The following is a 26925-nucleotide window of genomic DNA, read 5'->3' as shown; positions in this document are numbered from 1 at the left end:
ATGGTTAATTGGCAAGGTTTTTCTTTCTTAGCTATACACGAAGTAATAGCATTCCTTAACAATTAGTGATGTCATGAATTTGATGAAATACAGCAGTTTACACTTTAGATTACTCATGGTTTAGCCCCAGAAAAACTGAGGTAGTGCTGAGGTTGGTATATTGAGTTGAGAAACACTGAAGAAGATAGACATAGAATGTTCTTTGTCTTTCTCCTTTTGAAGGCTTCTTCATATTCTTATTTTGACAGAAGGATCAGGAGATTGTAAGGCCTTTAAACTAAACATAGTAAACACTCACAGTACTACAGGTTTCGTTACAAGGCCTAAGGGGAGTCCTGAACTGAAATGAATGTTCTTACTTTTTCACGTCCAGAAGTGTTACAGAATTTGCCGTTTGCCCTCTTCTCAATCTGTATTATCCCTCTTAAAGATTTCATTCCTTCTCTAGTTTTCATTTCTAACCTCGAATTGTTTTCTTCATGTTCTTCCCTTCCTCCTGTGTCTGTTCTGAGTTAGCCATGTTTGTTTATTTTTTTAATTAAGAGGTTTTTGGGAGAGCAGTTTTAGGTTTAAAGAAAAATGAGTGGAAAGTACAGAGAGTTCCCATATAGTTCCCATATAGAAACTTCCCCACCAAGTTTCTTCTATTGTTAACCTTACATTAGTGTGGGTACATTTATCATAATTGATGAGCCTGTATTGATATATTATTATTAACTGAAGTCCATAATTACATTATGTTTACTCTTTGTGTTGTACATTCTGTAGGTGTTGACAAGTGTGTAATGACATGTGTCTACCATTATAGTATCATACAGAATAGTTTCACCACCCTGAAAATCCCGTGTACTACTTACTCATCCCTTTCTGACCTCCTAGAACACCTGGCAACCACTGATCTCTATTGTTACCATAGGTTTGCCTTTTCTAGAAATATGATACAATATGTAGCCTTTTTGGATTGGCTTCTTTTATTTAGCAGTATTTTTTTAAGCTTTTTTTCATATCTTTTTATGGCTTGATAGCACATTTTTTTATATTGTTGAATAATATTCCATTGTATGGATGTACCATAGTTTGTATATCCATCTATGTATTGAAGGACATCTTGGTTACTTCCAAGTTTTGGCAATTATGAATAATGAATTAGCCTTTTATAAAACACAAACATGATTTGAAGTACCTTGAGTTACCCATAGAAAGAAGAGTTGAGCTGATTCAGTGTCTTGAGCCTTAAAGAATGATAACTCTTTTACCTTGTGTCAAAAATTTCTGTTATGAGAAGTTGGCTCATAACAATGCTTAATAATTATGTGTGGAATGATTGAATATGAAAAAAGGGAATGAGATATATAAAAGGAGAGGGGGAAAAGATTATATTAAAAAATCTGGATAATTTTTAGAAAATAAGATTGTTTAGAAAGTCAGCTGGAAATTTGAATGAGGACCAAGTTGTTAAGGGCTCTGAATTCAAACATCAGCTTCAAAACACTTCAGAACAAAAGTGTCATCAAGCTGGCCCAGAAACCAGATTATGAAGCCTCTTTCACTTTATGTGCTATGGAAATGATAGGAAGAAAGTAGGGTTTATGTTTTGAAAAAGAGTGAAAGAGCAGAAGGCAGGTTTTATAAAATAGAGAAGTGGCCAGTTGATTGATGATCATAGGGTAGAAGTTAGGTATTGACATCAGGAAAATAATTGCACAAAAGCTGTGGATAATGTTCTTTATTTTGTATTGTTGAGTTATATTTTATACTTAATAAAAATATTACTCATGTGAGAAAGTTTAGTTACTGGATGTAGGACTCACTGAATATTTTGGTTGATAGTTTTGTGGAATCTAAGAAATATAGGTATTAATGAGCTATAAAGTTACTTGCATATCTAAACTATTTTTGTTTTAGAAATGCTATTTTAGTAAACATATTATATTGGTATGCTCCCAAGGGTCAACAACCAGCTTGAAATTGTGGAACTTCTAAATTCTAATCCTGATTCAAAAAAGACTTATCCTGTCAGGTTATGTTATGATAATGCCTTGGTGGTTTACTTCATTGTCGATAAGTTCAGTAATACTATATTTTTCATAGGGCTAAACAGTCACCTGTTTGTAGTACCATTTGTTAAATATGTTAGGGAAAACAAAAGAAATGAAACCACTGCCTCTGTTTAGGACATACACGAAACATGGAAAAAGTAACTAGGAGGAAAATGCAAGTTAGGTTATGATACATGCTCTAAGGGTTTTAAAGAAAGGTGATATTATACTTAGTTGTAGTGAGTCAAGAAGTTTGTATGGAGGCCTTGGCATTTGAGTTTTACCCTTAAAACTAGTTCAGAATTGAATTTGTGGCTACAGGAGAGAAACAACATTCTAGGAAGCAATTTATGTTCACTGACAAGAATTTGGGAAACAACATGTAAGGCTAGAAAGGTGATTAGGGTTAGATTATGGAAAGCCATTAATGCGGGAGTATAAGGACATTTTTAATTAAGAAAAACGGAATAGTTTTCTGGAGCATGAATGAGGAGCTAGTAATATTAGAAAGGAAAAAAGGGTTTTTTTCTTCCTAATTCTTATCATATGTTAATTTGTTAAAAAAGCATTTTAGAATTAATTTTATATCAAAATATATATACTTTAATATATACATCTTCTTATAGCTTCCAGCTCTAACATAAGCCAAAGTATATTCCTTGAAATGCCATATAAAAAAAAAGCCTTATGTAAGTTCGCTGTCAGTCTTATACCCTGCATCAGCATTATAAAGACGTAATTCTGTAATTATAAGTAGTATTTACTGATATCTTATGAATTTATAGCCTTATTGACATGCTGAGGTTTTATTGTTCATTAAATGAATCTTTAATATACTTACCTTCCTCCCATTTTAAACCTAGGTTGTTTTCTTTTTAAAAATAATGTATTTGCTTTCTTTGTTATAGAACTGTGGCTGCTGAAGTTAGGAAGCAGATCTCTGGACAATACAGTGGTTCTCCCCAACTGCTTAAAAACCTCAATATTGTTGGCAATATATCCCATCATACCACAGTAAGTAGCGTATTTAAAATATGATATGTTACTGGTGTATTACTGACTAGGCCATGGAAAAATAGTGGAAAGATAAGAGCTAGTAGATTAGGTAGCACCACTAGTTTCATAACCTTATTTATTGTTTCCTCATTCTTGCCTGAAATTTTAGTTGGAGGAGAGTGTTAGGAGGTGTTATAGAAGTTACTGATTTCCTAGTCAGTTCTGAAACTATGTTTAAGATTTAAACAACACTGAAATTTTAACTTTGTTTTTATGCCATTGACTTGTTGAGGAAATTTGATTAATTGTCTCGTAGAATTTCATGCCTTTTGGATTTTGTGTTTGCTTCCTTGAAGACTTATTTTTCTATCTCTTGTACTTCCTGTAACTGATTAGATTCTGTTTCAGCATTTTTGAAATTTCTTCCTTGTAGACTTGTTTTTCTACTTCTTTATTTCCTGGAACTGATTAGATTCTGGTTCAACCCTTTTTTTTTTTTTTAACAACTTTATTGAGATTTAATTCACATACCATACAATTCACCCGTTTAATTTACAATGCAGTGGATTTAATATGTTTGTAGATATGTGCAACCATCACCACAGTCAAGTTAGAACATTTGCATCACCTCAGAAAACACACAACTCTTTAGCTATCATGACCCTTTTATCCCTTTTTCCCCAGCCCGAAACAACCACTAATTAAATGCCAGAAGTTTTGATGGCACACTGCAGAGGCCTGAAAGAGGTCTTCACACTACACATGTCAACTGAAATTCCAATGCAGTGACTGCTGAAGCTTACCTCAAGTTCTCACATTGCATGTGAGAGATTCTATAGTGCTTCACTGTTGCTTCTCTTTGTCACTCTTTAACCCTGCCTACTGCCTATCACCTCTCTTATAAAATCATTTTGCAATCTCCTCTCTTTTGTCAGTAAATACAGGATCTTCTTTTGGAGTCTTGTAAAATAATTTATAGTTGTAAGCAGCTCATAACTCATAACTACATCCCAAGACTAACCGAGGCTGCTGTCTCCCCATGGGCATCAGAGAAAATAGAGACAGTTATAGGAAAAATAAACTTGTTTTCCTTGATCCAGATCTAGCTAACATTATACCTAGAAAGCCAGTGACCTTCTCTGTGAGTTATGGAAATAAGATCATATATCTTCTATATGATTTAGTGTTTTTAAGAAAGTGTCATAGCTTCCTATCCTACCCTAACACTCTTGATATGATTGGTTCTTCTTTGAGGAAAGATTTTTAAATTAGACACGTAAGGACTCCCAACTTTTGTCACTATTTTCATTGAATGTTCATTTGTGATACTTACGCCTGGCTGGCGTGGCTCTTCTGTTGAGCATCAACCTATGGTCCAGGAGATCAAGGTTTGATTCCCAGTCGAGGCACTTGCCCTGGTTGCGGGCTCAGTCTCTAGTAAGGGACAAGCTGGAGGCAACCGATCAATGACTCTCTCATCATTGGTGTTCCTCTCTCTCTCTCCCTCTCCCTTCCTCTCTCTGAAATCTATAAAAGATACATTAAAAAAAAAAAAAATCCTGAAAGGTATTCTACTCCCAAAATAATACCTGGGTGGAGAAGCATTGACTTGAGTTTTAAAAAAATGTTCTTTTAAGAATATTTTATCTACCTACCTACCTACCTACCTACCTATCTGGTGGTAAAATATACATAACATTAAAATTTACCAATTCACTTCTAAATGTATAATTCAGTGGTATTAAGTTCATTCACAATGTTGTGCAACTATTGCCACTATCCATTTCCAGAACTTTTTTACTGTCCCAAACTGAAACCCTATACCCATTAAACAATAGCTCCCTATTCTCCCTCCTCTCAATCCCTGGTAACCTCTATTTTCTATCTCTATGAATGTGTCTGTTCTATGTACCTCATATAAATGGAATTGTACAATATTTGTCTTTTTGTGTCTGGCTTATTTTACTCAGCATAATGTCTTCAAGGTTCATCCATGTTATATGGTGTTAGAATTTCATTCCTTTTTAAGGCTAAATAATATGTCATTGTGTGTGTATATCTCGTTTTGTTTATCCATTCATCTGTTGATGGACATTGGGTCGTTTCCACCTTTTGGCTATGAGTAATAACGCTGCTGTGAACATGAGTGTGCAAAATCTGTTTGAGTCTTTATTTTAATTTTGGGGAATATATACCAAGAAGTGGATTGGTGGATCATATGGTAATTCTTTGTTTTTTTGGTATTTTTTTTCAGGACACCAAACTGTTTTTCACAGCTACTGTACCATTTTACACTTGCACCAGCAATGTACAAAGCTTCCGATTTCTCCATATCCTCTCCTATACTTGTTGCTTTCCATTTTTAAAAATAATAGCCATCATAATGAATGTGAATATTTCATGTTTTTGATTTGCATTTCCCTCCTCCCACAAATTTCATGTTGTATTTTTATTTAGTTCTATGTATTTTTAAATTTTCACTTTTCAGACTTCTATGACTCATAGATTATTTGCAAGTGTGTTGTTTTGCGCCCAAGTGTTTGGAGATTTTCCTGTTATCTTTCTGTTGCTAATTTCTAGTTTTATTACATTTTGGGTAGAGAACACACTGTATAGTTTTAATTCTTTTAAATTTGTTAAGGTTTGTCTTATGGGTCTGGGTATGATCCAGCTTGGTATATGCTTTTTTGGCATTATTCTGAAAAGAGTGTTAATTCTGTTGTGATTGAGTGGACTGTTCTATAATGTCAATTAGATCCTGCTAGTTAATAGTGTTTTTGAGGTTTACCATATCCTTGTTGATTCTGTCTGATTGTCTTTCAGTTGTTGAGAGAAACATCATGACATCAGCTATAACTGTAGATATGTCTTATTTCTCCTTTTAGTTCTATCAGTTTTTGCTTTTCACACAGTTTATAGCTCTGCTGTTTAATACATACTCATATAAGATTGCTATGTTTTCTTGGTGGATCATATCTGTTATCATCAGGTAATGTACCTCTTTATATACTGCTTGTCTTTGCTCTGAAGTCTACTTTATCTGATATTAATGTAGCCACTTCTGCTTTCTTTTGATTAATGTATTCATGGTATATCTTTTTCCATCCTTTTATTCTCAACCTCTTTATATTGTCTTATTTGAAGTGAGTTTTTTGGTATACTATATATATAGGTCATGTTTTAAAATTGGTTCTGCTAGTCTCATCTTTTTTTGGTATATGTAGACCATTTCAATAGAATGTTATTGGTTGCTAGGACTTTAATCTGCCATTTTCATTTTTGTTTGTTTTCTCTGTTTTTATTTCTCTACTTTCTTTTTCTTGTCTTGTGAGTTACCTGAACATTTTTTAGAATTCCATTTTGATTTATCTATAATGTTGTTGAGTGCCTATCTTTGTATAGCCTTTTTAGTGGTTGCTTAAGGTGCTATATTATATATACCTATCACACTACTGATGGTGACATTTTACCCATTTGAGTGAAGTGTAGAAGTCTTATGTACCTTTTTGTCCCTTTACCCTCTAGGTATTACATTATGTATAGAGCTCCTCTGACAATGGGAGTTGATGTCCAAATTCCCTGTGTAGTCTCCAGTGACACTGGGTGGGGGCTCATTACTTCCCAGTAGGTATGAAAGTCTCAGCTCCCCACTCTGACTTTTCTGACATCATGCTGGTTGTAGTGTCAGGGTGCCTTGTTACAGCTTGGTGAAGGTGAAGTCTAGCTCCTCATTTGGCCTTCGCTGGTATGAATATGACTGGCACCACAGTTTTTCATGTGATGTGTAGCTGGAGTAGAGGAGTTATTGTCTACAAGTTTCTATTGTGCTAGGCTGCCCCTTTCTTGGTCCTTTTGGCTGGGGAGAACAGGCTTTTGTTTTGGTGCCCCCCTCCCCCACTGTACTCCTTGGTGTTTCTGGGTGGCGGGATTCTTTAGCTACAATTCTGGAGTATATAAGGCAGAAAGAAATTGTGCTATTCCTTAGGTCTCAAGGTCTCTGCTGGTCTGCCCTTTTCTCTCCACCTTCCAGAATCATCTTATGTTTATTTTATATATAATATCTGAGCTTTGTAGTTGTAATTAGTGGGAAAAATAGGGAAAATATGCCTACTCCATTGCCCCAGAAGTGGAAGTGTACCCCCTAGTGATTTTCAATGTTGAGTACTTTTTTACTTGCTAACTTGCCACTCATTCCCTCCCCCCCATATAGATAGATATCCAATTGTTCCAGCAATAATGCTTGAAAAAGATTTCCCTTTCCCTGTTGAATTGCTTCTTTTCCTCTATTAAGAACATCATCATAGTGTATTATGTACTTGATAGAATAGGTAAGATAGAATGCTTATGAGAGGAAAAACTCATGAATTTTAGAGCTTGAAGACTCAGTTTTAAATTTTGCTCTATTGTGCATATTAAAAATCATAAATATGTGAATATTTCAATAAATTTATCTCTGAGAAAAAAATTTTTCTATCATTTTGTGGCTGTTTTATTTTCAGAAGTTGTTTAACTCTGAGTACAAATACCTTTATTCATACAATTAAAATAGTAATTATCTCTAACTTGTAGGGCTTGGGAGAAATTTAAATGAGAAAACATAATGATAATAATAATAGCTACTATCTTTTGAGTGTTTATGATGTGCTGATCTTTCATTATTTTACTTAATATCTTTAAAATGTTGCTCTACCTGTTACTAGTTGTTCAGTCTAAAGAAGCATAGATTAAAACACCTTCTTTTTAAGTAACACATACCTGCACAGAGGAGGTTTTGGTGTTTTTCTCAAACATCTTGAGAAATAACATGTTTTTATTTTTATTGGTCCACTTCTACACATTTGTTATATAATCCTTCATATTTTTGCCTGAATATTTTTTCTTTCTTGAGTCTGAAGTTGGGTGTCTTAGTAAAAAGTATATTTTCAACTTGGCTAAGAAATGCCCTGAGCATTCTGTTATTACTAATAGAAAGTTTTAATAGGATCTGTTTATTAGTTTCCTTTGGCTGCTGTTTAATAACTTACCACAAACTGGGTGGCATAAAACAAAAGAAATTTATTTTCTCACAGTTCTTAAGTCCAGAAGTCTGAAATCAGCATCAATGGGCTGAAATCAAGGTTTTGGCAAGACCATACTCCCTTTGGAGGGTCTAGGAGAGATTTAGTTTCTTGCCTCTTCCAGATTCTAGTGGCTGCTTTTAACTGCATCACTTCTATCTTTAAGGCCAGAATCTTCCGATCTCTCTTGGCTTTGTATTTATATGGTTTTCTCTGTGTGGCCCAACTCTCCCTCTGTCTTCATATAAGGATGTATATGATTGCATTTAAGACTCACTCAGATAATTCAGGATAATGTCCACATTATAGATCACACCTTTTATTTTTTATCTTTTTTGCCATGAAAGGTCCGTCCGTGGGTTGGTATGTGGAGATTTTTTGGAGGCCCATTTTTCAACCTACCACAGTCTGGTTATATATTTTTACTAGGATAATCAACAATAGCAACAAATGAAATAAAAGTACTGCTTAGAAACTTAGCAATGAAAATTCCAAAGATATAAAAAAGAAAAATGAATTTTTCCAGTGAGCATTTTGTCACTGTAAAGTATTATAAAACTGTTAATGATCATTACTGGATTTACATGAGAGGTATGGGTAAAGTCTAAGCAAGAGGATTAAAGAGAGTATAACCCAAAACATGAAGGAGTATTAGAAGGTCAGCACCTTCTGGTTTCTTTAGTGCATCTGTTGAAAATTGAGAAATAACTAGGTTTAAAACATTATATTTTAAAAAATAAAAATTTTTTGCTTAAAGTTTTGAAGTTCTAAATAGTCACCTCTTCCTTTCCATTCATCTTTTATTCCCTTCCACTCCCTCCCCCCCGCCCTTTTATAAAGGTGCCCCTTACGGAAGCAGTGGATCCAGTGGATTTGGAAGATTACCTCATTACTCATCCTTTAGCTGTGGATTCTGGGCCTTTAAGGGACTTGATTGAATTCCCTCCAGATGATATTGAAGTTGTTTATAGTCCTAGGGACTGCAGAACCCTTGTTTCAGCTGTACCTGAAGAAAGGTAGGGAGTCGTTTACCTATTTTTGGTTTCAGTGTAACTACAGACAGGCTACCTTCTATTATTTCATTTATATCCTATTTCTTGTGGTGGGGGTATTTTTTGTTATACAAACTGGAGCTGTGGCAGCCAAACTCACCAACATCACTGCTTTCCTGTCTAAATTACAAATATGTTTTCTTTTTTAAAATAGTGAAATGGATCCGCATGTTAGAGATTGTATAAGAAGTTATACAGAAGACTGGGCAATTGTGATCAGAAAGTAAGTTATATGTTTATTATAATATTTAAAAATACTGAGTAAGATCTATAAATGGATTAAGGTAAATTAATAATAATTATGAGACCTGAAAATTTATTTAAACAAAAAGCTGAAGAATCTCAAAAATATCTTCTCTTTTGGAGTTCCACAAATTACTTTTACTTACTTTTCTTATAAAATAATAGGTTTGTGAGGAGTCTTTATATGAAACTTTTAAGACTTATTTTTTTAAAGGAAATATAACTGAAGTAGTGAATTCTTTTATGACACTATAGTCATCAGAAATGAAGTACTCTGTGCTCAATTGTACTAGCAACAGTGATGTATCTATTGCTTATCATTTTGCCCTTATGGCTGCCGTCTTATTTCACTGGGTTTAATATTGTGCTAAGCATTACTCTCGGGGATACTGCTTACATGCTTTTTTAGTTTTAGTGTGACCTAATAAAAGCACAGACTGCTACTCTTTATAAAGAAGAGCTGTTTTTATGGACTTAAAATTTTGATAAGTATTTCAATAGCCAGATTTTAGACATTAGTGAAGAAAACTGTTCCTCTGTCAGATAACTCAAAAGTCTTTACCTCTATGCATGTATGTTGGAAACTTATAATCAGAAATCTTAATAAAAAGAGATTAGTTGTACACCATAGTAACCTAGAATCGTGGAATCTACTACTTAATTCTAATCATGGTGTTGCCAGCCTTGAGTTAGGCAACAGGGTAAGGTAGTTAATGTTTATGGGTATTTACTGTGTGATGGTCATTTTATTGGTCACTTTACATGCATCTCATTTAAAGTTCCAACAGAAAAGTAGCTTAGCCTCAGAGTAGTCATGTAAATTTTTTGAGGTCCCACAGCCAAATAGTGAGATAGTCAGATTAGAACATAGGGGCATCAAATTCTATATTTTTTTGTTATACTAGATGTTATTTATTATCTGCAGTGGTAAGTGGAAGACAAAAAGTATACTTTTGATAGACTAGAAGTTTTTTATTTTTCAATTACAGTCAACATACAATATTATATTAGTTTCAGGTGTACACCCCAGTGATTAGACATATAAATCATCCTGAAAAATCTCATACCCATCTGACGCCATACATAGTTATTAGAATATTATTGACTATATTCCCTATGCTGTACTTTACTCCCCATGACTACACTATAACTATTAATTTGTACTTCTAAATCCCTTCACCTTTTCCCCCCAACCTCCCTCCCACCTGGCAACTGTCAAAATGTTCTCTGTATCTATGAGTCTGTTTCTATTCTGCTTGTTCGTTTAGTTTGATTTTTAGATTCAGTTGTTGATAGATATGTATTTATTGCCATTTTATTGTTTATATTTTTTGCCTTTCCCCCCCAAAGTTTTAAAGTGTCCCTGAAAGATAGAAGAGAGGTATGATTGGAGCATAAAAGAAAGCCATAGTACAGAATAATTTAAGAAGATATATGCAGAAGCTATATATGTACAAAACACCATATAGGGTTGGGCAAAAGTAGGTTTACAGTTTGTATGGAAAATAATAAATAATAATACAAAAATAAATTCTTTGTTCCCCATAATTGCAACTGTAAACATATTTTTGCCACACCCTGTATATAGTGTTTTAAGCTCAGAAGCAGTGAATGCAGGCAATCGAAGAGGATCCTGGGTAACTGTTGGGCATTCGTTTACTTTGGAACCCCCTGTACCATGTATATGCACTGTGGCAACAAAGGTATCTGCCTTTTTACAGAGCAGTAATTATGGGAGCTTGAGTTGATAGTATAGTGCCCAGGGAGGGCAATTCTTGGGAGAAGAAGAAGCTCTTATACCCGGAAGACTAGGTACTGGTGGACTGCCCGGCAGCATGATTGGCCTCTTCTCATAAACACTGGGCATGGACTGGATTGAGTAGATACAGTATTTCCATACAGATATGGGAATACAAGTTAAAAAATAAGTATAGAACCCTGAATTGTCAACTGTTTGATGAAAACCATTGCATTTGAAAAAAAGTTATAAAACTACACATAAAACCAATAATTATGAAATAGTTAATGGGCTATGTATCAGGACACATAAGTATAATTAATATCTTCAAGGAGATGTGAACAGATATGCTAACCAGACAAATATCAACTAGTTATCTTTGAAAATTAAAATTTTGTTCAGTAAAAAATATTAAAAACTCAACAGATGGGCTTAATGACAGAGTAGAAGTGATGGAAGAGTGGAATAGATGAAGCCACGAATCTTCCATAATTCAGCACAAAGGAGAAAGGACAGAAAGTGCTTCATTTATTTATTCATTCAATAAGTACTTATTGAGTCTAGTATGTGCCATGCACTAGACTAAGCAGTGATGATACAGCAATCAGTAAAACTAACTTCCTGTCCACATGGAGCTTCCATTCTTGTTGGGGATGAGGGCAATGGACAATAAACACAGATAAATATATACTAGATTTGATGGATGTAAGTCTTGTGGAGAAAAAAATGTAGGGTGAGGGGGATAGGGAGAGCCATGAAGACAGGCTAAATTTTCTACTACATATGAGTAATCAGAAGAGGCCTTACTGATAAAGATGAATTTGAGTGAAGACCTGAAGGAATTAAGAGAGTGAGCCCTTTGGATATCTGGGGAAAGAGTGTATTGGGCAGAGGGAAAAATAGTTTATGCAAAGGCTTCATATTGGAAGCATGCTAGGAATGTTCAAGGAATAGCAAAGAGGTCAGTGTGGCTGCAACAGAATAAATGAGGGTGAGAATGTCAAAATAGGAGGTCATAGGAATGGTAGTGTGTGGGGGGAGCAGGTTGGATGGGTAATCATGTAGAGCCTTATAGCAGTTAACCAGAGGACAGAATGGTAATATATAAAAGAGTATTGGTCATGAATCATTTCATTCTCCTCAGCTGTCTTGAGGTGTTTTTTTTTAAATATGTCTTTATTGATTTCAGAGAGAGGAAGTTAGAGGGAGGGAGAGAAAAATAGAAACATCAATGATGAGAGAGTCATTGATTAGCTGCCTCCTGCACGCCTCCCACTGGGGATCGAGCCCACAACCTCGGCATGTGCCCTGACCAGGGATCAAACCTCGATTTCCTGCATCTTAGGTCGATGCTCAACTGCTGAGCCATGCTGGCCAGGCGGCTCTCTTGAATTTTATAATGTCAGTTTTTAGAACATAGAGGAGGTAGAATGCAACACTATTCTGGTTTATTAGAGCAGCTTAGATATGCCAACTTACAAATTAAGGCATTCTAAATGTTTCATGAAAGCTTAAAGCATCTGCTTCTGAATACTACTTTTCATGTTACTATGTGGAGTACCTTTATTTCAGTTCTTCCAGAGAAAAACGCTTTCTTTCATTTTGTCACTATGCTGTGATGTGAATATCATGTTTCTATTTTTTTCCCTAAAGGAATATTCATTTTATTTTAGTTGAACTTGTGCTAGGTGGCACTGTTACAAATAATACAAGCATAGAGCACTGTCTTTTATGCAAGTTGGGGATGCTTCTTAGGGCCACAGTCCATGACACCCTACAAAATTAGGTGCTCAGTTGGCACTCGCTGATGGTTTGAATGGTGGTACTAATAATAATAATTATAAATAACAGTGTAGCTTCCATTTTAATATCTTTAGTAACAGGACATAATATAAATGATTCATATCAAATTTGATTCTTTACTATTTCATAAATTGTCTGATAGCAGGAAGCATATCATCTCGTAATCATAATTGTTTTTGCTCCAATTAGAAATTTACCCAGCCCGGCTGGGCGTGGCTCAGCAGTTGAGCGTCGACCTAGGATCCAGGCAATCGGGGTTCGATTCCTGGTCAGGGCACATGCCTGGGTTGCGGGCTAGCCAATCAATGACTCTCTCATCATTGATGTTTCTATCTCTCTCTCCCCCTCCTTTTCCTCTCTCTGAAATCAATAAAGATATGTTTTTTAAAAAAAAAAAAAAGAATTTTACCCTGTTTGACTATATGAGCTGTGGAACAGTAATTGCTCTTTGATGTTAGCATTTCTCTTTGATGTTGTTGTATATTGGGTTGTTAGGAAAGAAGGTTGCATTAAGGGTGTAACAATATATGTTGATTAAATAATATATGTATATAGTAACATAGAGCTTAATGTTTTCATTTTAAAAGCCTGCAGCTTTAGGTTGTTTAAGATTTTCTATACCTGCCCGGCTGGGTGTGCCTCAGCGGTTGAGCTTTTATCAACCTAGGATCCAGGAGATCACAGTTCGATTCCCGGTCAGGGCACATGCCCGGGTTGCGGGCTCGCAGCCGATCAATGACGACTCTCTCATCATTGATGTTTCAACTTTGTCTCTCCCTCTCCCTTTCTCTCTCTGAAATCAATAAAGATTTTTTTTTTTTTAAGAAAAAGATTTTCTCTACCTAATGAGATATAGCAAAAATATTTTGGCTATTTGAAATTTTAAGATTCAGTGCTTTTCCTATTTTTTGCCTTTTAAAACTTTATATTATTATTAATGCAATCTCTCATTTATTCTTAAACTGGCTTCCCACCCTTTCTTTTTACTGATCTGTTCTCTGAATTGAAAGTACAACTTTAAATTATATACACATAGTTGTCATGAAAAGAAGGAGAATATGATTTACTTCTGGAAACTCATAATCTGCTCTCTAGTTGGATTATAAGAACTTTGACTGGAAGTTTTCTTAAACCTCTGGTTAAATGCTTAACACATCAAAACTGCTAGAATATATCTTTATTATGTAAAGAAATAATTCAGAGAATATTTGGCTTATATAATGATGAAAAAGTGAAAAAATTTCAAAAATTGATATTTATTTAACTTTTATTTTGAATAGATATCATAAACTGGGAACAGGATTTAATCCCAATACATTAGATAAACAGAAAGAAAGGCAAAAAGGTTTGCCAAAACAGGTCTTTGAATCTGATGAAGCTCCAGATGGCAGCAACTACCAGGATGAGCAAGTAATACTTTTATTTTAAATGACTATAAGATGTTATTTTAAAATAGTTTATGTTTTATTCATTAATTAATATATTTATTTTTAATGTGCATGACAGGATGATCTTAAAAGACGTTCAATGTCAATAGATGATACTCCAAGGGGTAGCTGGGCCTGCAGTATTTTTGACTTGAAAAATTCACTTCCTGATGCTCTGCTTCCCAATTTACTTGATCGAACTCCAAATGAAGAAATAGACCGTCAGAATGATGACCAAAGGAAATCAAACCGTCACAAGGAACTCTTTGGTTTGCATCCATCACCAGATGAGGTATAGTTATTTGGAACTAAAGAAGCAAATAACAATGAAATAGATATTCTGAGAGTATGAATTGTATATAGTACTATAATAATGTAGGGAATAAAACTTAACTGAAACATAGCTATAATTTTTGTAAATGAAATATACTTTTTATTCTAATGGATTTATTCTTAATGAGTAACTTTGAATTTAGCACACTTATGATCTAATGACTTCTCTGTTCTAGAATAAATAGGTCATTCTATTTTATGTTCAATTGTGAAGACTAAAAGTATTAATAAAATAGGTTCTTAAAGAAATTGTAAAGGGTTGAAATATGAGAAGCATATTCATTTTGGTGGTGTTTGTCAATTTGTAGGAAGAGCCAATAGAACGACTTAGTGTTCCTGATGTGCCCAAAGAACATTTTGGTCAAAGACTTCTTGTCAAGTGTTTATCACTCAAGTGAGTATTTATTTTGTTTACTGTGTCCTTTTGTTTACTGTGTCCTTTTGAGAAGTATTGTTCTTCTAAAGCTGAGCTTTAGAGCATTTTTGGCTCACTGATGAAAGTGACACTTTGCCACAGCTGTACAGTTAGTTTTATAACTTGAAAAAAACATTGAAATACCTTTCTCTAGAGTTACCAGCTACTGTTCTTGGCTTGGGGAATATAAAGACAAAGTATCTTTTTCCTTAAAGAATTGATTGTGCATTTGTTACATGGTAGGCTTTGTTCATTTGAAGTACCTATTTTTTTCCTTCTTTAAAAAAGTTAAATATATATTCACATTTATATTCTGCTTCACAAAGTGCTTTCTCTAATTTTGTTTCATGCTGTCTTCAGAGTAATTCTATAAGATAGATATTATTTTCTCCATTTTACAAATGAGGAAACTAGGTTTCAAAAACATTAGCAGAGGTTAACTGGCATACTCATGCAACCATGCTATGAAAAACAAAAGCTATGCTCTTCATATATTTAATTAGATTTATCTAGAAACCTGTTAGATTTAGTGCACTGAGTCTTTTGAATATCTGGACACCTGACATAATCTTTTTTTTAAAAAACAGCTTTATTATAATATAGTTTACATGTCATAAAATTCACCCTTTTAAAGTGTACAGGTCAGTGGTTTTTAGTATATTCACAGAGTTGTGCAACTATCACTACTATCTAATTCCAGAACATACTCATCACCTCAGAAATAAACTCCATACCTAATAGTAGTCTGCTTGGGCTTCCATAGCAAAATACCATATATCGGGTGGCTTAAACAACAGAAATTCATTTTCTCACAGTTTTGGGGACTGTGAAGATCAAGGTGCTGGTAGGGTTGGTTTTCGGTGAGGCCTCTCTTCCTGGCTTGCAGATGGCCACCTTCTTGCATGGCCTTTCCTTTGTTTCTGTATGAGAGAGTGTCATCTCTGGCGTCTCTTCTTTTTATAAAGACAGTCCTACTGGATTAGAGCTTCACCTTTATGATCTCATTTAACCTTAATTACCTACTTAAAGACCCTATCCCTAAATATAGTCACAGTTAGGAGTTAGGGCTTCAACATACGAATTTGGGTGTGCATGCACAATTTGATCCATTATAAAACCAATTAGCAGTCACTCCCTATTCTCTCTGCCCCCGGTGACCACTAATTTGCTTTCTGTTTCTATGAGTTTGCCTATTCTGCATAATTCATATAAATGGAATTATACAATATGTGTTCCTTTGTGTCTGGCTGCTTGCACGTAGCATGTTTGCAAGGTCCATCTATGTTGTAGCTTGTATCAGTACTCCATTCCTTTATATGGCTGAATAATATTCCAATGTGTATATACCACATTTTCTTTCTTTTTTTTCTTTTTCTTTTTTTAATTGATTTTTAGAGAGAGGAAAGGGGGAGAGAGAGAGAGAAAGAGAGAGAGAGAAAGAGATTGGTATTGGTGGTTGCTTAGGGCTGGAGGAGTTGGGGAAAACAAAGTGACTACTAATGGGTGTGGGATTTTTTTGGGGGATAATTATTTGTAGTCCGGGGCCCTCCTATACAATGTAAAAAAGTTAGCTACATCCTTGGCTGCTGCTCAATAAATGCCAGTAATAATCCTGCAGTAATGATAACCAAAAACTTTTGTAGACATTGCCAAATGTCTCCTTGGAGGCAAATTAGTCCTTGGTTGATAACCACTGGAGTTTTAGTTAACCTCCTATTACATTTTTTTTCATTCAGCAAATATTTACAGAGTGTTTACTAAATGTAAGTCATTGTTTGTGGAAGTCAATTAGACATCTCAACTTAAGCACACAGTTATAAAATATGTAATGAAAAGCAGTATGCAGCATTTAAAATGATAGATTAATATTTATGTCATGGGAATATATCCATAAAATATTAAGTTGAAAAAGCAGACTATAAAATATGTATATAGTGACATTCTTTGTTTAAAAGAAGTAATCTATTTAACAAGTGTATTTATACATAGAGAAAAGTTTGGATGGGTAGGTACTACATTGTTAATTATGGTTCTCTCCATGTTGTGGAATTTTGGATGCTCCCATTTTCTACCAAATATTTTTACGTATCTCCTAAAGTTTTTATATTGAATATGTGATTTACAGTCTGAAAAACAAAACATTAGGTCTTTACTTTTAAAGTTTATTTAAAGTCTTCCACATACGTAAGTAACCAAATTATAGGTTAGAAAGTGCTTAGTGTCAGAAAACAGTCTTAAAATGACATGAGTATTTAGGCAGAGATTACTTGTAGCTGGAAAAATAAAGGAGGATTACCTAGAGGAGGTAATGATTGATATAAATTGAAAGATATGCCTGGGAAAGTGTGTTTCAGGAAGAAGGGAGTAGAGTAGATGGTGTAGCACAGATGTAGAAAAGTACAAGATATTGAGATTATTATTGGAATGAGAATTTCTCTCCAGCAATGTATTTTATATTTATTTTTAAACTACTTCATTTTCTTCCTAAAGGTTTGAGATTGAAATTGAGCCCATTTTTGCAAGTTTGGCTTTATATGATGTCAAGGAAAAGAAAAAGGTAAGATATTTGATTTAAACATAGTTTTTTGTCACAATCATAGGTTTCAGAAACCTGATTTTAAATTGTCTTATAAGATAAATAACTAACAATTTTTTGAGAATTACTAAACATGGATCTTTTAAAAAGAAAAATAGAAGTGTTAAGACTTGTTAAATATTTTCTTACTATGAAATAATTTAGTTGATGCCTAGTTTTTATTTCATTGAAAGAATTCCAAAAGCCAGTAGCAGACGCAACTTTTAATTTAAGAAAGAGAAAAGATACTACAAGAAAAGCATTTTAGGCAGTCTATAAAAGATAAGGATGATGACGGTGAGTTTTTGTTGACATAATTTTCAGTTTTTCACTAGACAACAGATCATTTACGTATATTTTAATATTTTGTCTTAAATACTGGTGTTAGTTTTACCATTATATCTCATCCCAGCATTCCTTAATTGCATATTCTAAGTCTAAGGTGTAGTAGAAACTTGAAGTGCCTTCAGTGACTCCTCCTGTCAAAATACGGTTTTTTGCAGTGGAGCTCTGCTCGAGCAACTTGCATTTGCTAAATCAAAACTGCTGAGATTATTAAAGACAATTTGAGATAATTCATCTCCATAATAATGTATTTGTATACTTTACTAGAGGTTACATTTCTTTTTCTTTTTTTAATATATCTTTATTGATTTCAGAGAGAGGAAAGGAGAGGGAGAGAGAGAGATAGAAACATCAATGATGAGAGAGTCACTGATCGGCTGCCTCCTGCACTCCCCCAACTGGGGATCGAGCCCGCAACCCGGGCACGTGCCCTGACCAGGAATCGAACCCTGATTGCCTGGATCCTAGATCGACACTCAACCGCTGAGCCACGCCTGGCCGGGCTAGAGGTTACATTTCTAATCAAAAGAGCTTGGGATATAATTCTTTAGACTGTATTTATTGTATTATATTTCCCAAATAGTTTGCATATTTCTTTTCCTTTGATTTAGACTTGTAAAGATTGGTCAGTGACATATAATAAACTGTATATTATAGTATAATGTTTTAATATCTGTAATAGCTTAAGAGTGGGTATGTATGATTTTTGTGGGTTTTTATCAGATGTACAGATTTAAAAATGTAATATATGATTGTATTTTTTAGATTTCAGAAAACTTTTATTTTGACCTTAATTCTGAGCAGATGAAAGGATTATTACGCCCACATGTACCACCTGCTGCCATTACCACCCTGGCAAGATCAGCAATTTTTTCTATTACTTATCCTTCCCAAGATGTTTTTCTTGTAATAAAGGTGAGAATAATGTTAAATATATTTATTTATTTCTGTAGTGTCTGTATACTTGTCTTCCCATCAGTGTTGCAGCTTTTTATGGGCACAGATTTTTTCTTTACTTATTTTTTCATTTTAATATTTCTTAACATACACTAGAGGGGCTACCATATTTTTTCTTGAGTTAGTGGTCATATTAATCAGGGTTCTCCAACAAACAAGCAGGATAGACACACACACACACAGGAATTGTCTCATGTGATTATAAGGGCTAGCAAGTCTGAAATCTGTAGGGCAGGCTGGCAGACTGGAATTTCACGTAAGAGTTGTAGTACTCTTGAGTTTGAATTCCACAGAGCAACATACTGGAAACTCAGCCAAGTAATCTTGAGAATGTCTTTTTTGAGAAACCTCAGTTTTTGCTTTGTGGCCTTCAACTAATTGGGTGAGGCTCACCCACATCATGGAGGGTAATCTGCTCTATTCAGTCTACTGATTTAAATGTTAATCACCTCTAAAAAAGTACCATCACAGGAGCTATGCCATAATATTATTATTGAGTTCCTAAATGATACTAATACTAAAATCTTAATTATTGAGGTTATGGAGCATTATGATTTGACTGTCAACCAAGTAAAAATAAAGATCACAAATCATAAAGTTTGAATATTACTAAACTACTTAGCTTAGGGCAGCAATCTTAAACCTTTTTAATCTCATGGCACACATAAACTAATTACTAAAATTCTGCAACATACCAAAATATATATTTTGCCCATGTGACAAAAAAGTAGGTATAATTTTGATTGATTTACAATAATAATAATAGTAATTACCTACCCTTTTTGCTCCAAAGTGATTTTTTTTAAAATCAGATGCCTATACTTGTATATAAGAATTTCTGGTACCAAGAATTAACCAATCAGGGGCAACCTTATTATGCGACATGACCAAATAAGGTGTGACTCTATTATATGACCTATAGATTTCTGGCTCAAGACCAGGCATTCATACCAGACGGCTATTGTGTTAGCTGTTGTCGTTTTTTTTATTTGACAGTCTAAGGGAACAGAGGTTAGTGTCCCTAACTAAATAGTCAGATATTTCATGTTTTAAAAATTAATCTTTAATTTTTGCCTCTGACAGCTAGAAAAAGTCCTCCAACAAGGAGACATTGGAGAGTGTGCGGAACCATATATGATTTTCAAAGAAGCAGATGCCACCAAGGTATAGAATATCATGCCTCTCATTTCCCCCACTTTTGTATTTATTGCTAGTCATTCCCTTCCCTCCAAATCCCCAAACCCAACCTAAATAACCTCTAATCTCCCAAATTAAAATTTAATAATTATATAATTACTATATAAAGCATGTTAAAGAATTTAATTCATTTTTTTTCTATTGACACTTGCTTTTTCTTTTCTCCAAAGATGAGATAATCTCAAAAATTTCAAAGACTTATTCTATACATACATTCGTAGAACGGTTGAGATTGTTCAGTGGTTAAGATAATACACTGTTAATTGATCTCTGAAAGGTACAGATTGCTTTTCCATCTTTGCTAAGAATTCTTAACCAGTGTGTTTATTATGAAATAGCCTTTCATTCATTTCTTTTGAGCATAATCATATAATGTATAAAGTTTTGTTTTGCAGAATAAGGAAAAATTGGAGAAGCTGAAAAGTCAAGCTGATCAGTTTTGCCAAAGACTTGGGAAATATCGCATGCCTTTTGCTTGGACTGCGATCCATTTAATGAATATTGTTAGCAGTGCTGGGAGTTTGGAAAGAGATTCTACAGAAGTAGAAATAAGCACTGGAGGTAAGAGTGTTTTATATAAAATATTTCTAAATGTATAATTTTTTTTCTTTTCTCTTACATAAGCTTATTTAATTGTAGACTTTGCAATGTGATGAGGCATAAAAAGGGGTTGTTTTTTTTGCCTTTTTAAAAAACCTTAACAGCTTTATTGAGATGTAATTCACATACCATACAGTTTAAATAGGTATTTAAAGTGTATAATTCAATGTTTTTTCCTGCAACCATCACTGCAATCTAATTGTGGAATACTTCCATATAGTCATTAGCAGTCACTTTCCATTCTCTCCAAACCCAACCCTGAACAGCTTCTCACCTACTTAGTCTGTATGGATTTTCTTGTGCCAGACATTTCATATCAATAGAATTATGTAATATCTAGTTTTCTGTGTCTAGCTTCTCTCGCTTAATATAATGTTCTAAAGTTCATCTGTGTTGTAGCATGTATCATTTCATTTTCTATTGCTGAGTAATAATCCATAGTATCAATATACCATATTTTATTTATCCATCCATCATTTGATGGTCATTTGGCTTGTTTCAACTTTTTGGTCATTATGAATAATGCTGACACATGTTTTTGTTTATTTTGGATATATAGCTAGAAATGAAATTACTGGGTCATATGATAATTCTGTTTAACCTTTTGAAAGACTACCAGGTTGTTTTACAATATAGCTCCACCTTTTAAAAATTCTACTAACATTGTATGAAGGTTCCAATTTCTCCAAAGCTTTGTCAACACTTTAATTATCTGTCCTTTGATTATAGCTATCCTACTACAGGTGAGGTTTTAAATATTATAAAAGTTAATATTTTATTTTTTTTTCTTTGTAGAACGAAAAGGGTCTTGGTCAGAGAGGAGGAATTCCAGTATTGTTGGCAGACGATCACTTGAAAGGACAACAAGTGGAGATGATGCTTGTAACTTGACCAGCTTTCGACCTGCTACGCTCACAGTGACAAATTTTTTTAAGCAGGTATTGTTCTGTCATGTAGGAATTCTAGGAGGCTGTCTGTATATTTCTTTTGGTTTCAGAAGAATTGTGATTGCATATGTACATGTAATACATGTACATATAATTGTGATTTCAAGAAATTTTTAAAAACTTAAAGAATAAAAATTAAATAAAAATATAAAAATAAAAAATAAGTTATATACCTGTTATTTTATCATTATATTAAAATATTGACACTGACTAATAATGCATCAGAATCAGTCTTCCACATCTATCTTATATTTTTAATTGTAATATTTTAACTTTTCTTAAATATTGACAGTTTATGGATTTTCTTAGAGTGATTATGTGGAATAATCCACAATTTTGTTTTGTTGTTTTTACCTAATTTATCACTTCCATGGTACATGGAATAGAACTTTCAGGTCATAGTGGTGCATCTCTACACTAAAATGCCATTGTTATTTTTATAGGTGAATTTGTAAGTCCAATAAGTTCTTAAAGATATTTTATTCTTTGCAAGTACGTTCCCTACACGTCAAATCATGAGTCATATCCGTATTTTTCAATGCTAGTCATGATCCAGTAATGGTAACAGAAATTTAGTGTATAACACCCAGCTTAATAAACAAAACAAAACTCCAGTAGAATAAAAATATAATAATGCTTCAATGAGCTTTATTCCCCCTAATTTTTTGTGTGAGAGTATGGGCACACTGGATTTTGTTGTAAAATTAATTTTATATGGAGAACCAAAATCAAAATTTTGAAAGCCTTTGTCTTGAGTAACCAGATGACCAGAACCATATAAGAATGGAAGAAAATTTATATTAGTGTGGCAAACTGGAGAAGTACCATGCATATGTTTTAGAGCAGATTAAAAGAAAATGGTAAATACTCTCAAAATTCCTCCTTTTGAGATGTTCTAAATAAAGGGAGGAAATGCTGGCCTACTGACACCTTGTAATTTGAGAGGGTTAGATTTTTAAAAAATACATGTTTTTATTCATTTCAGAGAGAGGAAGGAGGGGAGAGGGATGTTACTGGATGACGTGATAGCCAAGTACAGCTATGGAAACAGAGCAGTAGATTTACCCAGCTAAATGACACAGCTTTGCAGCTATGACATTTTTCTCCTTTTGTACTTCTTCAGCTGTGACATCACTTCTGTCACTATTTCCACAGCTCTTTTTTTTCTCTTTTCATTTCTTCAGCTGCTTTATCATTGAACTGATACTGTAAACTCAAATCAACAAGTCAGCCATCCACCTACCCACTTATTTATTCAAATGTATTTTTTTGAGCACCCACCATGTTACTGAGCATCATTCTACCCCCTACCTATTTATCCAACAAATGCTTTTTGAGCATTCACCATGTACTGGAGACTGGTAACTGGAAACTAGCACAAAGTGATTGTGAAACTTAAAATCAATGATTGCTGGAGACACAGAGACTGGAAAGCATTAACATTCAACTTCGTAGAGCTCTGTAATTTTTTTAACTACTAGTATGTACAATTTTTATAAGTATTTTTAAATAGCTAGAATATTACATATCAGGCAAGTGCAAATTAAGTAAAAAGCAGAAATTGTAATTTTAATAAAGTAGAGATTAAGGCACAAGTTTCTCCTAAATGAGATATAGAAAGCAGTTTTTTAAAAATTGATGAGCAGTTACTATCCATGATAGGATATAGTAATCAGTGTTTATGTACAGATTTTAAATGTGACAAGCTAAAATTATTAGAAATACATGGAGACTTTAAAATCAAATCAAATTCACACATTAGTTTTAAGGGCATTTGTTCTGTTTATTAAAATGCATGTAAGTTATCTGTTGCTTTGGGAGTACACAGCAGTAAACATGCAGTGTGGAGAAGGGGTTGTCAGCTAAATTCATTTACATGTTTGGAGGTTGAGTGGAGTCAGCTGATCTAGTCTGATTTGTGCTGGGAAGACAGAAATGACTCAGACCTCTTTCATGTTTCTCAATTTGTACTCATCATCTAGCCGGCTAGTTGGGTCATGCTCTCCTAGCAGTGGCAAAAGTTCAAGAGGGAGGGCAAGCTCACTTGTGCAAATGTTTTTCGAGTTTTTGCATCACCTTTGCTTATTGCCCAAAGCAAGTCACATGGCCACGCCTAGGAGATGGAATTAATGCCCCACATAACAAAAGGTATGGAAACAGATAGGAATAAAGATTGGAGGTCAATAATATAGTCAATTTAATAGGTTAAGTAGACAGAAGTCATTGAATCTAGAGATAATCTTAATGTATTATAAATAAAGACTATTTAAAGATATATATTAATTCTGTATTCAAAAGGAGATAATATACTGTTTTAGCAACTGATGGAACATTTACAATAATTAATTATATATTAGGTCACCAAAAAAATCTTCAAAAAGTCAGATTCGCTAACCATAACTCAATTAAACTAAAAACCACTTTAAAAAGTATTAGCAAAAATCTCCAACCTCTTAGAAATTAAAAATCACTTTTCTAGATGGTGGGATAAAATGATCAATTCTGTACCCTGTTCAGAATACAGTAATGAGGAAATGGGATATTGTTCAGGGTGAACTCACAGTAATAAAGTAGCCTTAAATGTGTTTATTACTAAATAAGGTAAGATAATATATGAACTATGCTTTAAAACTCTAAGATATCAAATGCAGGAGGTTTGGATTGATAAAATCTAAATACTAACTTCTGAATTAAAGAATAAAATCAATCCCTACCTATTTTATTTGCAAAAAAATTACATTAAATAGAAAATTTTGTATTAATTAGATATGGTTTTGTTTTGTTTGTCTCTTTTCCCATGACTAAAATCTTTTCAGAGATTTTTTTCTGGTCTTAGTATCAAGATAGTTGTACTTTCCTTCAAGAGAAGTTTTTGTTGTTACTTCTTTTCTTTTTTAAATTTAGTCAGTGCTGTATATTTTGCATTTGAGAAATTTGGCGATGTAAAGTTGAAAAGAAATATAATCTCAAGTGTAATAAATTTATAAGTTTGTCATTATATGTATGTTTTTTGTTTATATTCTTTTTAAAAAATCCTTTTCATCAACCTCTAATTTGTATTCATTTTCCATATTTTAGCGTGTCCTGTAATACCTTATGGACATAATGAGCTATAAGTAAATATATAAAATTTAAAAACCAATAGCAGTATCATAACTTAATAAAATTTGAAAGCATAAAAAAGGAAATAAGCCAGCATATTGACTTTTTTTTTTTAAAGGATGTCTGTTGACGTCAGAGAGAGGAAAGGAGAGGGAGAGCTATAGAAACATCAATGATGAGAGTCATTGATTGCCTTCCTCTTGCAGGCCCCCTACTGGGGATGGAGCCCGCAACTCAGGCATGTGCCCTGACCAGGAATCGAACCGAAATCTGGATCCTAGGTCGATGCTCAACTGCTGAGCCACTCTGGCTGGGCAGCATATTGATTTCTAATCATGATTCTATTAATTTTATTTTTCATTCTGACTAAATTGAAGGAAGAAGAGCAGGATTATTAATAGGCAATATTTTTAATCTACTGTATTTATTTTATTGAATAATTTTTCCTTTGTTTTTAAAATCAGGAAGGAGACCGCTTAAGTGATGAAGATCTGTACAAATTCCTTGCTGATATGAGAAGGCCATCTTCTGTTTTACGGAGACTGAGACCAATTACAGGTATTTTAAAATATTGAGTAGAAATGATTATAACTGTTATCACAAATATATTGTATTGTTTGTAATACAGTGTATGTATTCCTTTTTTCACTTATCTGGCCCATATGCCTTTCTTTGCTCAGTGCCTGTCAGTTCTCTTTGTCTCATTCCACTCTCATGTGGTCTAACAGTTTGGGGCAGGATTCAGCAACTTTTGATAATCTGAGTACTGAAATGAGAACGATGAGCAATGTCATGGCTTAAAATTATTTTCGAGAGAAAAAAAAAGTGCATGAAGTGGTAAAATTTAGAAACCGATTCATATTATGATCAGAGCAAACCATTCAAGAGTGAAACTGTTGTTAAGCCTACCAAGTTTAAATTAAACATTTAACTTTTGAAATGCTGGCTTATTTTTATGCTAGATTTCAGGGGGTGGGGGGGTTTGTTTTTTGTTTCTTCTCATTCATTTATTCGGTATTTTACATGTATTTATGTTCTATCTCAGTAATTTATACCTTTGAGACTTTCTGAAATGAAGTAATTTAGAGGTCTGAGATGATAATGATTTTGGTTTCTTCCCAGACTTCTTGAAAAAATAGGATCTAAATTCTTCCAAAAACATTTTCAACATGATGTTTTTATTTATTATGTTCACATTGTTTTTACAATATGTTTTTATATGCAGCTCAGCTGAAGATAGACATTTCTCCAGCACCTGAAAATCCTCATTATTGCCTAACCCCAGAGCTGCTTCAAGTGAAGCTTTACCCTGACAGTAGAGTTAGACCTACCAGAGAAATTTTGGAGTTTCCTGCCAGGGATGTCTATGTTCCAAATACTACTTACAGGTAATACATTTTAATTTGGAAGAATTTTGAATTAAGATATTGTATATTCTAATATTAATGTAGAACTAGTATAAAATTCTTCAAAAGTCTTTTGTAGCTTTGTTACATATTCCATTTCTTACCACATGGTTTTATTAATAGCTGTAATGTGTGAAGCTTTTACTATGTGCCAGGTATAATGTTAATTATCTTACATACATTATCTTACTTAATTCTTGTAAGTTGAAGTGTGTGTTACCTTCATTTTTGAAATGAGTAAACAGAGAGAGGTTAAGTATGCTTGAGTATGATGGAGCTAGCACTTGAATCGTGGGCTGTTAGTTTAAAATATTTGAACTCCCAGTTTCAGTATTTTCTCAAATGTCCTAATTAGCAGAATCTAGCATTACCGTGAATCAAGGTTATGTGTCTACACTATATTCTAATTATCAGCAGTACTTGGTGAATATACACTATTTAGAGAATACTTGACTTGAGGTTGTTGGATAGGCTGTTTAGTCTGAATACTACATAACTCCAGGGATACCCTTTACATATACTTTTTATTAACGATGCTCCCCACATTATGAATGCTGAGACCACTACTTGATATGTCTGTTGGGATATCCACCAGGGCAGCTCAAACATAAAATTCTAACCCAGACTTCCCAATTTTAGCATATTTCACCACCATTTACGCAGTTCCAGAGGCCAAAATTTTGGGAATTTGAA

The 26925-nt window shown here is 33.7% G+C and overlaps 1 protein-coding gene across 7 annotated transcripts in view; it reads left to right on the top strand.

Annotated features, from left to right (window-relative positions):
- The window catches only part of DOCK7 (dedicator of cytokinesis 7), a 149871-nt gene that overhangs the window by 16371 nt on the left and 106575 nt on the right, over positions 1 to 26925 (top strand). For all 7 annotated transcript variants that reach the window (XM_081146123.1, XM_081146129.1, XM_081146127.1 and 4 more), the window contains exons 2-14: positions 2948 to 3053; positions 8933 to 9108; positions 9299 to 9367; positions 14209 to 14338; positions 14435 to 14647; positions 14997 to 15082; positions 17594 to 17660; positions 18789 to 18938; positions 20064 to 20144; positions 20573 to 20738; positions 21573 to 21715; positions 25291 to 25384; positions 26052 to 26214. In XM_081146123.1, coding sequence (XP_081002249.1) covers positions 2948 to 3053; positions 8933 to 9108; positions 9299 to 9367; positions 14209 to 14338; positions 14435 to 14647; positions 14997 to 15082; positions 17594 to 17660; positions 18789 to 18938; positions 20064 to 20144; positions 20573 to 20738; positions 21573 to 21715; positions 25291 to 25384; positions 26052 to 26214 — 1644 coding nt within the window. The remainder of the gene's footprint in view (positions 1 to 2947; positions 3054 to 8932; positions 9109 to 9298; positions 9368 to 14208; positions 14339 to 14434; positions 14648 to 14996; positions 15083 to 17593; positions 17661 to 18788; positions 18939 to 20063; positions 20145 to 20572; positions 20739 to 21572; positions 21716 to 25290; positions 25385 to 26051; positions 26215 to 26925) is intronic.

This window comes from Miniopterus schreibersii (genome assembly GCF_964146895.1).
Source record: "Miniopterus schreibersii genome assembly, chromosome: 8".
In the NCBI taxonomy this organism is placed as follows: Eukaryota; Metazoa; Chordata; class Mammalia; order Chiroptera; family Miniopteridae; genus Miniopterus; species Miniopterus schreibersii.
Note: the sequence above shows the minus strand (reverse complement) of the source record. Positions and strands in the feature narration are given on the sequence as shown.